This window comes from Dendroctonus ponderosae, unplaced genomic scaffold (assembly GCF_020466585.1).
Source record: "Dendroctonus ponderosae isolate FM_Combo_2020 unplaced genomic scaffold, Dpon_F_20191213v2 Dpon_F_20191213_10, whole genome shotgun sequence".
In the NCBI taxonomy this organism is placed as follows: Eukaryota; Metazoa; Arthropoda; class Insecta; order Coleoptera; family Curculionidae; genus Dendroctonus; species Dendroctonus ponderosae.
The window spans coordinates 6018085-6028409 of NW_026017111.1; the positions used below are offsets into that span (position 1 = coordinate 6018085).

The 10325-nt window shown below is 38.1% G+C and overlaps 4 protein-coding genes across 6 annotated transcripts in view; 1 reads left to right on the plus strand and 3 right to left on the minus strand.

Moving 5' to 3' along the window:
* LOC109543533 (adhesion G-protein coupled receptor G4) overlaps nucleotides 1–3154 on the minus strand; it is a 7797-nt gene extending 4643 nt beyond the window's left edge. The window contains exons 1-2 of one of the 2 annotated variants that reach the window (XM_019913301.2): nucleotides 2418–3154; nucleotides 1319–1538 (exon numbers count right to left, since the gene is read on the minus strand). In XM_019913301.2, the coding sequence (XP_019768860.2) occupies nucleotides 1319–1366 (48 nt within the window). In that variant the 5' untranslated portion in view covers nucleotides 1367–1538; nucleotides 2418–3154. The remainder of the gene's footprint in view (nucleotides 1–1318; nucleotides 1539–2417) is intronic. The other variant, XM_048661905.1, reaches the window with a different exon arrangement.
* LOC109543539 (carnosine N-methyltransferase) overlaps nucleotides 1–4881 on the minus strand; it is a 10190-nt gene extending 5309 nt beyond the window's left edge. Inside the window, exons 1-5 of one of the 2 annotated variants that reach the window (XM_019913310.2) lie at nucleotides 4798–4881; nucleotides 4607–4726; nucleotides 4186–4293; nucleotides 3595–3827; nucleotides 3182–3542 (exon numbers count right to left, since the gene is read on the minus strand). In XM_019913310.2, the coding sequence (XP_019768869.1) occupies nucleotides 3182–3542; nucleotides 3595–3827; nucleotides 4186–4259 (668 nt within the window). In that variant the 5' untranslated portion in view covers nucleotides 4260–4293; nucleotides 4607–4726; nucleotides 4798–4881. Of the gene's footprint in view, nucleotides 1–3181; nucleotides 3543–3594; nucleotides 3828–4185; nucleotides 4297–4606; nucleotides 4727–4797 lie in introns of those variants that run through there. The other variant, XM_048661907.1, reaches the window with a different exon arrangement.
* On the minus strand, nucleotides 4747–5923 carry LOC109543544 (uncharacterized protein C15orf61). Its single transcript, XM_019913318.2, has 3 exons — nucleotides 5753–5923; nucleotides 5192–5375; nucleotides 4747–5063 (listed from the first exon to the last, which is right to left on the minus strand). The coding sequence occupies exons 1-3, from the start codon at nucleotides 5876–5878 to the stop codon at nucleotides 4936–4938; spliced, it is 438 nt and encodes a 145-aa protein (XP_019768877.1). The 5' UTR covers nucleotides 5879–5923; the 3' UTR covers nucleotides 4747–4935.
* A 233-nt stretch (nucleotides 5924–6156) lies between these two features.
* LOC109543528 (rho guanine nucleotide exchange factor 28) overlaps nucleotides 6157–10325 on the plus strand; it is a 22054-nt gene continuing 17885 nt past the window's right edge. Inside the window, exon 1 of the mRNA XM_048662186.1 lies at nucleotides 6157–6520. Within this exon, the coding sequence (XP_048518143.1) occupies nucleotides 6481–6520 (40 nt within the window). The 5' untranslated portion in view covers nucleotides 6157–6480. The remainder of the gene's footprint in view (nucleotides 6521–10325) is intronic.

Consider the following 10325-nt stretch of genomic DNA (forward strand, 5'->3'; position numbering starts at 1 on the left):
CCACTTCTGAAGATGCAGCCACTCGTGCTTGCGAAACGTCAAGAAGCAATTCTACCCAACGACGGCCCAAAAAACCCGAAAAACTCATACGTTTCAAGGAATGGCCGCGAAAGTCGATCTCTTTTGTTTTACTACTTTGTTCAAACAACTAAAAAACTTCATGTAGATTTTCCCTGCAACAGAACTGAGTCCAAAGACAGTCGACGAATTTTCTTGTAAAATCGATCTCGTTTTTTTTGCATAAAAGATTCAGTTTGCCAGTATTTTACAGTAAAACGTTAAGAAAAACTCGGTTTTTCTGTTTAGAGGCAGTGTTGTTTAGAGATATTGACCTAAAAGTGAAGAAACCCCAGTTTCCAAGAGTTTTACAAATAAATGATTATAAACTTTCGCTTTTTCAGTTCAAAGAAATATTTTTGGAAAAATACCCAGAATTAATTATTAGGGTTTTGTCCGTAATTCGAAGCTGAAGCTTTTTCGCGTAAAAGTTCTCCAGATCGTCAGTATTTTTCACTGAAGTCTACAAAATAGAACGGTTTTGAGTAGAAAGTAAAGCAAAAAAAATTCGGTCAAAACTAAAAACACAAATTCTACAGTCTTCAGAGGAACGGAACTGACGAGATTTCAAAATAATCGGTTACAAACTTTCGCTTATTCTATTCGTTTTTTGATAGAAAATTATTTGATTTTTGTTCCAAATTCGAAGCTGGTGATCAACACTTTTTACAAAGCGACGAAAGATTCGAAATTTATTTCATAATTCTTCGCGAAAAATCCCGTGACATTGTCAGCATTTTTAAGTAAAACTAGAAACTTGACGAAAACTGGAAAATTCTGAAATTTGAAGACATTTTAAAAATATTATTAATAAATAAATGGCCTTTAAAATAAATCTAAAAAAGGGAAAAAAGTCATCAACATTTTCCAAGCAACGGAACTAAGTTACTGCGCCGGAACGGAACTAACTTACTTGCGTATTGAGTTGGCGCACCCAAACCGCAAGCCACTTGCGAAGCACTGCGCCAACTCCTAAAAAATCTCTGAGTTACCCAGGTTTAGAAAAAAGCGCAAGAGCGCAACAGTTTCCAAATAAAACAGAAAGAATCAATTGCGACTGTTATTAATCCACCAGAAACATACCGGCAAAAAGAATCAGTCACTTGAGAACTATTTACAAATTAACGGTGCCCCAATACACTTCCATCCTTATACCGAGCGTATTAAGTGCGTGTTAAATGAACATATTTCAAATAACCAAACAACACACTAGACCAATCATCCATGTAAATAAAGACAACCTTGCATAACATTTGCTTACCTGTGAACTACGTTCAATCAGCACTAGAATCCAAAAAAACCACGCCATATCGAACAGTGACACATATTTCGAAAAAACGCACAGTTTAGCAAAGAATCGAAACACACTAAGGCGCCCTTTGGCAAATGAGCGGCACGCAAACGGTTTAATTTTTATCGTGTTGTAAATCACATCTTTTCCAGGTACGTGAGCAATCAGACCCGCGGCGTTATACAGAGGACTAAAAAGAATGCCAATTACTGTTGATAAACTAGGAAAATTAACACCAAGAGTGCCAGATGTGTGGCCCGTTATCTAACATGTACCTATTAATTTGTTTGCTTGGCTAATTTTTCGCTCAGAACCGAAAAAAAAACAACAAGCGAAATTGTAATTTTCTGGTCGCCTAATTTCGATTGTTCTTTTCGCAATAATTTAAATAAACGCGTTCTATTTGTACAGCAAATTGCCTCGCGAGTTAATTCCAGATAAAAAATTAATGTTTGTTTGGCAAATAACAGCATTAATTACGAATCCAATTTGGCAATAAATATAAGTACCTGACGCTAATTTGGTCCGGGGTTATTAATGCAAAGGACTATTTGCTCGGTGTATCAGTGTGCGCCCAACATTCCAATAGGGATCTCGATGGAATTAATTGATAAATCCAACAGTACGGAATTACTTAGTATCTGCTTGTTATGAAAAGCCGGTCTATTCTGGGACGAATAATCGGAAACTAGCACTTAACACACAATAAGACATTAAATTCCAATAACAAATTCTGCCTTTATACCAGAAAGGTCTCGGCTTAGACCAGGGGATTCTTTCGAGATTATTGTAATTGATGAAATAATCTTCGCACTCGCATAGGTCAGCTGGATAGGCTTTAAACATGTCCAAATTGTAGCCAGTTAATGTACAGAGCGACTAAAAACTGGGATCACCATCCCCATAACATGAAATTTAATTTTTAGCTGCCTACAAGTTGAAATAAGAACGAACTGCCCATAAAAACACTACCAATTCTAAATCACGACGAGCGTTAAATGCCTTAAGGTCCTTAAAATGGGGCGTATAAAAACTCTTAAACTCATGCTAAAAGGGTTTGAGATCATACCTTATAACAAAGGCCTGGGGCCTAGTTGAATGATGACATCACTTTTTCTTCCATAAAATGTGCAAATTAACATGCTGACCACTGTCAATACTACCAATAATAATGGAAAAACGTCCAATTGACTCACTCACTCCGTTGAAACTGAATTTTCCACATTTCCCTGGTCTAAATGTAAATAAACAACAAGAACCCAACAGGTTAGGACAAGTGGTTGTAAAACTGGAGCGCGTTCATAGACAACCAATAATCGCGCAACAATTAAGGCGTGGCAAATATCAGGAAGGTACAAAATTAATATACTGGTATTTTCAAGGGTTTACAAAAGCAATAGGCAAGTTTTCCTTGGACGGTTCGCAAAATTCCCCCATTCTCTGTAACGCTTTCCGTATGTTTAAACCTTTTAAAATAATTAAATATACGAGTTCAATGCGCGCAGTTGGGCGCGCCCAATTTCAGTTTTATTCACGAACGCCATTAATCGGTAAATGTCACTTTTAAAAAGGCGTTGACAATGTCAATTTTAATAGAGGTTACGAAGGTTGTTTATAAACCAATACTTTATAAAATTGTGAATAACAAACTGCTGTGAAGTGAAACTTTATGAATAGCAGTACCCCAGTGCTTGACGCAATGAGAAAAATGCCGCCGCCTCGGCTTGAAATCCTGCCAACACTCAAGTAAACATTTCCCGATAAAACTAAGGGCAAATTGCAAATTGGTTCTCTTCACAATGAACAACCCATTAAAATAACTAAGGCACTCACCTGGCACTAGTCATCTGATCCTCAATGCTGTGATTGTTGCAATATTGATGAATCCAGGGATATATCACATACTCATCGACGTTGGAACAGAGATTCAGTACATAAAAGGAGACGATTAACATGAACAAATTGAATTCGTTGCCCTGACATCTGAAGCCTCTGGAGGCGATTTCAAAGGCCAATCGTCCGAGCCCTGCCCCCGGCACTAACACTTGAATCGTACTTCTATCACAGGTTTCTGCTGGGAAGTTTTCCACGATTTCCTTGATTATTGGCTGGTAGCACTGTTCTCTTTCACTTGCGCCTAAAGAGCTCCAGTCCCGCATCAGTTGCTTGAAAACTGATTGAACTTTGTCCAAACCTTCAAGGGAAAAAGTTGGAAATATTCACGCTCAAACTTGGTCAGTTGCTACCTTCGGCCAATGTTCCCACTTCTTCAGCCTGAGCCACTTCCATGGTAGAGTACACATTGTCGAACATTGTATAAGCGTGCTTTAGGACTTGCGGTATGAATTCCGCGTTCTTATCGACGCACTGTTTCAGTTTTTCTAATCCTTCGATGTATTCGGATAGCCATTTTTTGTGGTGTTGTGGCAAGGAATCCAGTGATTGTTCTCGTTGGGCTATTCTTTTGTGCGATTCTTCTCTGGAATGAATTATTAAACTCGATTTTTGACCAGTGCATTTGAATGGGGAGTTTAAGAGAGTTCTTTGTAGGGAGTGCCAAAAAAAGGCATTTTAAGACGGAGCAAACAAGATAATCATAGACCCGAAAGTGCTCTTGAATCATCATAAACCCCAACGGACCCATGTAATATGTAATATGTAATCTAATGTGAACCCATGTAATAAGTGATAACCTCAACCCTTGGTAGCTGTCACCAATGTTTGTAAAGAATCTCTAGCGCTTCACTAAAAATAGTCCCTACGATTGAGGATAAAGTGAAATGAATCAACCCCGGCTGCGTTGGTGAAGTAAAAGAAAAGAAAGGGACTCGACTTACCTGTAGCTCATAAAGGTATTTATGACAGAGAGAAAATACGCCCTTTCTTCCTGTATTTTCTCAGCGGCGTTCATGCTGAATGGCCAAAACTACCACTTTTAAAGTGACCTACTTAACGAAAATAAGAATAAATTAATTTTTTTTGAATGAACCTAAGCATAACCTAACTCTCTGAAAACCGTAACAGGACCCATAACCTCAAAAATCGAGGGGCCCCATAATTTTGCAAGTTTCAGATCATTTCAGCAAAAAACGGAGCCCAAGAACCAACTATAGATAATTTTAGATATATTAATGAAATAGGTATCTAGTGATATATTATTTTTTGGGCACGGCAACCAGCGTAAAAGACATTGCTTAGAATTAGTGGCAATTTTCCAGTTTATCAAACCCTCGCATTCGGAGTTAATAATGTACTCACCTTATAGATAATCTCTTTACTGACGACTTTTATTAGTGATATTTCTTGGGAACTGAGGTGTTTTATCACTCGTATCTAAATCGGAGCGGTTTGCTCTTTCCAAAGGAATGTGGGAAATATCTGAGGAAAGCAAAAGGATCTTTTCATAGAGAATATCTTTGTGGGCGTATATTTCAAAGCAAATAAATTACTCGGACTCGTATGCAAACACTTTGTTGCAGAAAGACAGTCGCGTCCTTTTTTATCTCATGGAAAGGTAGCCAATTGTATCAGTACTTCTCTCTCCTCTTTTGATGGAAAAGCAGTCAAGAAAAGCGAAATCTTATATTTTAATATAACGCGCCTTTGTCTTCAGGATATAGGAAATAGATCGTCACTATTCCTTTATTAGTTGCTACGGCTTCTTGATGCTTTATTAAGTATATTGCGGCTATTCCATACGCCAAGCAGGGCAAACCTAAAATACCGATTTCTAAGTAGATCAAACTTTAACCGAAGTGTGATGTTGGTGTTTAATGGGCCGTTGCCTTATATTCAAAAAACTAAAAAATCAGCTGCTTTTTCAACCATAGTACTTATATTTACCTAAATTGATAACTTTGATTACCCTGTAAAAAGAGTCTTCAAAGGTGAGATCTTCCAGTTTTCTCTTTGTGCAGTGGTACTTAATGAACGGGTAGCAGCCAGTGCGCAAAATATGATAATTCGACTTGCCAACTTGCCAGTTAAAATGCGATCTTCCCCATTGATCATCCCTTATGCTGCTGTACTAGAAAACGGTTCTCACTCAACATAATTTCATTGGATAAAAGCGCATTTGCACACTATAGCTTTAAACGGAAAAAGTGATTTGAACTTGAAGTTTCGGAACACAGTTTCATGTTTTCCACATGGAAACGCCACTACAACCTGTTGCTGGTTAAGTTGTTAACAATGTTTTGTACAACAAAAGTAATTTTGCACATAATATTCGCTTTAACTCAATTGTAAGTAAGTTTCGCAAAAAGTTCTTGAACGCAGCTCTTTGATGATTGCGCAATTCACCAATATTTAAAACGCGTTCATCACAAAGCTTATGAATAAAGTGCGATTTTTTCGCATTAACTGTCCCTGAGAGCCTGTAATTTAACGAAATAATCAAATTACTTTTATAAAATAGGACGTCCAGGGGGGCTCGTTGCACTGTCGCAAATAGCAGCTTAAAACCTCCGAAGATGTTGGAAAATTTGCTTTTCTTCCACTATTAAAAAACTTTAATAGTCTTCCACTCATGTTATTGTTTAGTTTAGCAAATTACATCATAGATAGGTTATGTGAATGAACTCGGCACTGTAGGAAAAATGAATTTTTAATTAAAAAATACTTTGCTTTAAAAAAAATCTTGTAAATGCCTGTGTGAATGCCGTTTAAGTTCTGAGCTGCTAAGTTTTATTTAGGCTATAGAGGACAGGAGGACTCCTGGCTTGTGATGTCATAGGCAAAAATTTTAATGAAAATTGACGCCACCCAATTTTAGAGTTTTAATCTGTAGCTTTGTTTCTACACCCTACACCTACACCCGTTGACATTGATGTGAACATGACGTTTAAACAATTGTCAACAATTAGTATGGTGGATTTCTTCTAAATTAGTGAGAAAAAACACAATAAAGTCGAGCTGGATTGACGAAAAACCGTACGGATGTGAAAGCAGAACCTGTGAAACTAGTGCCAGCTCTAAGAGACATTGGACGATTTCTAAAAGTGCGTGTGTTTGATTATATGTGAAGATTGCCCAATGAATCGCCTACTGTCCTATTTTACTTTTGGTGTTTTCCGTTAATTGGACTATTTTGCTCGATTTAATTCACTGGGAGTTTGCAGAATTCATTCCCAATGGACAAGGAGCGAGAGCTGTTGATTCACGTGTCGTCTGGTAAGTCTGGGGCTTGTTGCTGTTGGGCCCCCAAACTTACCGTAGTGGCCCTTCACGGGCCCTATGAAAGGCTTTAGGCGTTAGAAACCATTTCAGGCCCCAAAATTTGCTTGCATTGCTCATCAAAGGTTGTAGGTTTTGGGGCTACTCTCCAAAGTCTTCTATGCATTTTCATGCTCATGCAAAGTGTTCGTTAATATAGGTATAATTAATTATTAAACGGTAAACTCATAGTTTAATATAAAGTGAGGGCAGAAAGTCCGATTGGGTCGATAGCCTTTTTCTGTAGGAAATAAAGATTATTTATATATACATATATAAAGTGATTCTCACACAACATATGCAGTGGCAACAGTCGTAAAGTTGAAACGAACGCCAAATTGTCCAAATACTTTCAACCTATTGACCATCAATTTCAGGGTTTAACATTCAGCATTCGATCACATGCAAAAGAGTAAAAAACTCACTTAAATCAATGTTATGCTTCGCATGCAACCCAAAAGTCCAAATCTTGTATAAGATTTGCAACTGGTTTTGACGATAAATTGTTTTTAAATAAACTAAGAAATAATCCTTAGAGGAAACCTCTGTAAGTGATCTTTATCAGTTACAGTTATGTTTGCTCTCAAGTTTTCCATCGAGGCAAAGTGGTTGATTAAAAATATGTTTATTTGTACCGTTTTTTTTTAATAACCGCCTCTGCTGCTATTTTCTTTGTGTCTACCAGTTTTCCAATTTTTCCTTGTTTGACTGTATGAAGGTTGATTTGGTGCTCAGTAAAAGAGCCCTAATGGTCGATGTACGCGTGTCTTACAATATACAGGGCGATGCATTTTATTAAGGACGTCAACGAACACGCGCCTTAAACGAAAGTTAGGTAAATAAAATCAAACTCTTCATGCGTGATTCTTCAAACGTGATGATTTGAGTATTTCCTAAAAACAGTAAAGTTGTGGGGAAAACAAAAGTGAAACTGGTGAGTTTTTCGGTCTTTTATGTCGTCGTGAGAAAAATTCTTCCTTTCGCATCTTCAGAAGTACATTCGCCGCCGAAAAGAACAATCCTCTAAAGATTCATGTGCTTGCAAAACCGTCACAAAGAAATTATCCGCTTTTCCAGAGCGATCTAAAGGCCCGAAAAGCCATTCAATCGTTTCAAGCAATTGCCGCGAAAGTCGAACATTTTTGAGTAATCAAAACTGTTAAAATATACTGGGTGTTCCATGAGAAAAACACTTGTGTTTAGCCCCGCAGGAGTTGTTTAATTAGCTATTAGGAATCAGTCCCCAACCGTGTTTGCATATACAGGGTGATTCTCCGGTTGGAATAAATATTTGAAAAACTGTGGTAGTTGTGGCAAACCCAATATCTACTTTTAACGCCCTGACGCACGGAAGCAAATCTTTTGAATGTTTTTCGAAGTTCTACTACCTCTGAATTGAACCACCGTGTATAGAGCGTGGTGGCAAAGCGATATGTTGCAAAAGAAACTGCGATTTTGCACTGTGAACAGGCATCTTAATTAGGCATCGTTGTCTCTCGGTCTACAGGTTGTTTTCCCTATGCAAGAAGAGCGTTAATGGAATGGAGCTAAATCCCTGGATCTGGGAGTGGAGACGCGTGCGTCGAGCAACATCGATCCAGGCGCCTGGACGTCCACCCGGCCGGGAATTTTGATTTCTTAGTGTCGCTCCGAGACTTGGCCGGAGTTCCACGTTTGGGTCGTTTTTTATCGAGAAAAACAAAAAAGCTTCTCATCATAGTGGATTTGTACAACAGGTACCTATTGGCTAATAGTTGTGGCTTTTTTATCAGTTTTTTTCGTTTGCGCTGTTTGTTGCTGCAACGTTTGCTGGTGCTCCGCAGCGGAGCTGTTGCTTGATTGCGATTTGTCTGGTGAGAGTGGAGAGAGTGCGTTTGCTTTTTTTGCCTTTTTTGCCTTTTTTGTTGTTGTTTTAGCTGCACTTTTTGCATTTAAATAATTTAATCTGCCGTTAAACGCGACTAAGCTTTATATCATCAGCGTCTAGGGCGCAATTTTTAGAGCACTGAGCTGAACCTTTCTGGTAAATACGATATGTTGTAAGAGCCGTCCTTCTGCTCGTCTCTTAAAGCCCTCAAATTGCCTTCAAAACCCCAAATTTTCAAATAATTCTACTAAGCTTCATTTAAATGGAGTACAGTGCGTGCAAAATCAGTTTATAGGTAAACGTTAATGACGAATAATCGAGAAAACCAATAGTAGATGGGGGCAAGCGATAATATTTAGAACGGAGTGAATTATCAGCAGTTGATGCTCTAGCGGCCCACGTGTGTTAGAAGAATGATTAATAAAATAAAGAAACAATAATTAAGGTAATAGTTTAGAGAAATTCGAACGAAAATAAACGTAGAACTCGTGTTTAAACGATTGCTCATCGAACAAACCGCGACGATACTTTATTATAAACGCTGGGCATTTCAGTGAATTTTCGTACTGGAGTGAAAACCCAGCTGACGAGAGCGAATGGGTTCGAATCCGGTTCGGGGGGTGCCTGAGATTCGCACATCTCGACCTGCACCGTACCTTTTGCCGAAAGCTTCATTGTTCTCGCAACAAGGCATTGCCGCTGAAGGTTATCCGACATTTATGGGGAAATTGGGTCAAGAACAACCCCAACACTTGTTTACCCGCCTTTTCCGCCAGGGGCCGAAGCGACAATGCGCTTGAGAATTCAGACAGTAAAGCCCCCTTCAAATCAAGATTAATGCTTTTAAAGTGGGCTTTTAAAGAGCATCGTTGTTTGCCCGGGTTGTTTTTTATGAGCCAAAAGTAATTTTCGGACACCCTGTACGCGTACAGTTTTGAGCGGAACGCTCAATGATCAGCAAGTAATGGAATTTTTTAAATTTGAATTTAGCAATTCGAAGTGAAATGAATCGAACGCAAAACGTGACTGTCTACTAACGAACGTAAAACATAAAATATTTATTCCAGATAATAAGCACCTAAACACATGCGTTGAAAAAATAATGAGACTCGTATTTTTTCGGTGTCAATCATTGGGACGCTTGGATGTGGCCGATTTATTGGGGGATTTTGCGATAATCCAGAAACAACATAAACCAGTCAGAAAGCTCATTTAAATAGTGCTCAGTGGGGCTGGATTTCAATGACGCAAAAAATTGCTCATATACAGGGTGATTCAGAATTGACTGAAACTCCACTGTTTTCGGGTGTTATTGGGGAGTTTCTTAATGGCACGCAAATAATCACATTTTACATTATCGATTGCTGAGGTGGGGCTTCGACAAACTGGCTTATTGCTAGTTCTTTGTCGAACATTTCTTTTGTTCAGTTGAGTCCGGATATAACGAACTTGAAAAATGAACTAAAACTGGTTCGTTATATCCGGAGTTCGCTATAAGCGAATCATAATACAAAAACACGTGGTGTATTTTATTTCGTTATTTTTACATAGAGTAGTAGAAGTTAGTAGGTATGACTAAAAAGAACACAAAAAGATAAACAAAATTCAATTTGAAATCTACTTCATAAAGTCTGTAATTTTTGTTTGTACATTTCTGCTGCAAAATTAGAGTTATTTATGTAGTTTTCAAGATCACAAAATGACTCCCAGATATGATTAGGAACTTGGCGTGATTGTAGAAAATTCCGAGTTTCTGACACTTTTTTGTCATTTCAGAAATGGTTGGAACAGCATTAGTATCTACAGTAGAATACGTTTCACCTAAATCGTCATCTTTCTCATTATCGCTTAAAGCTGTAGATGAGGTTACGGAGTCTATAATTTGCTCATCGGTCA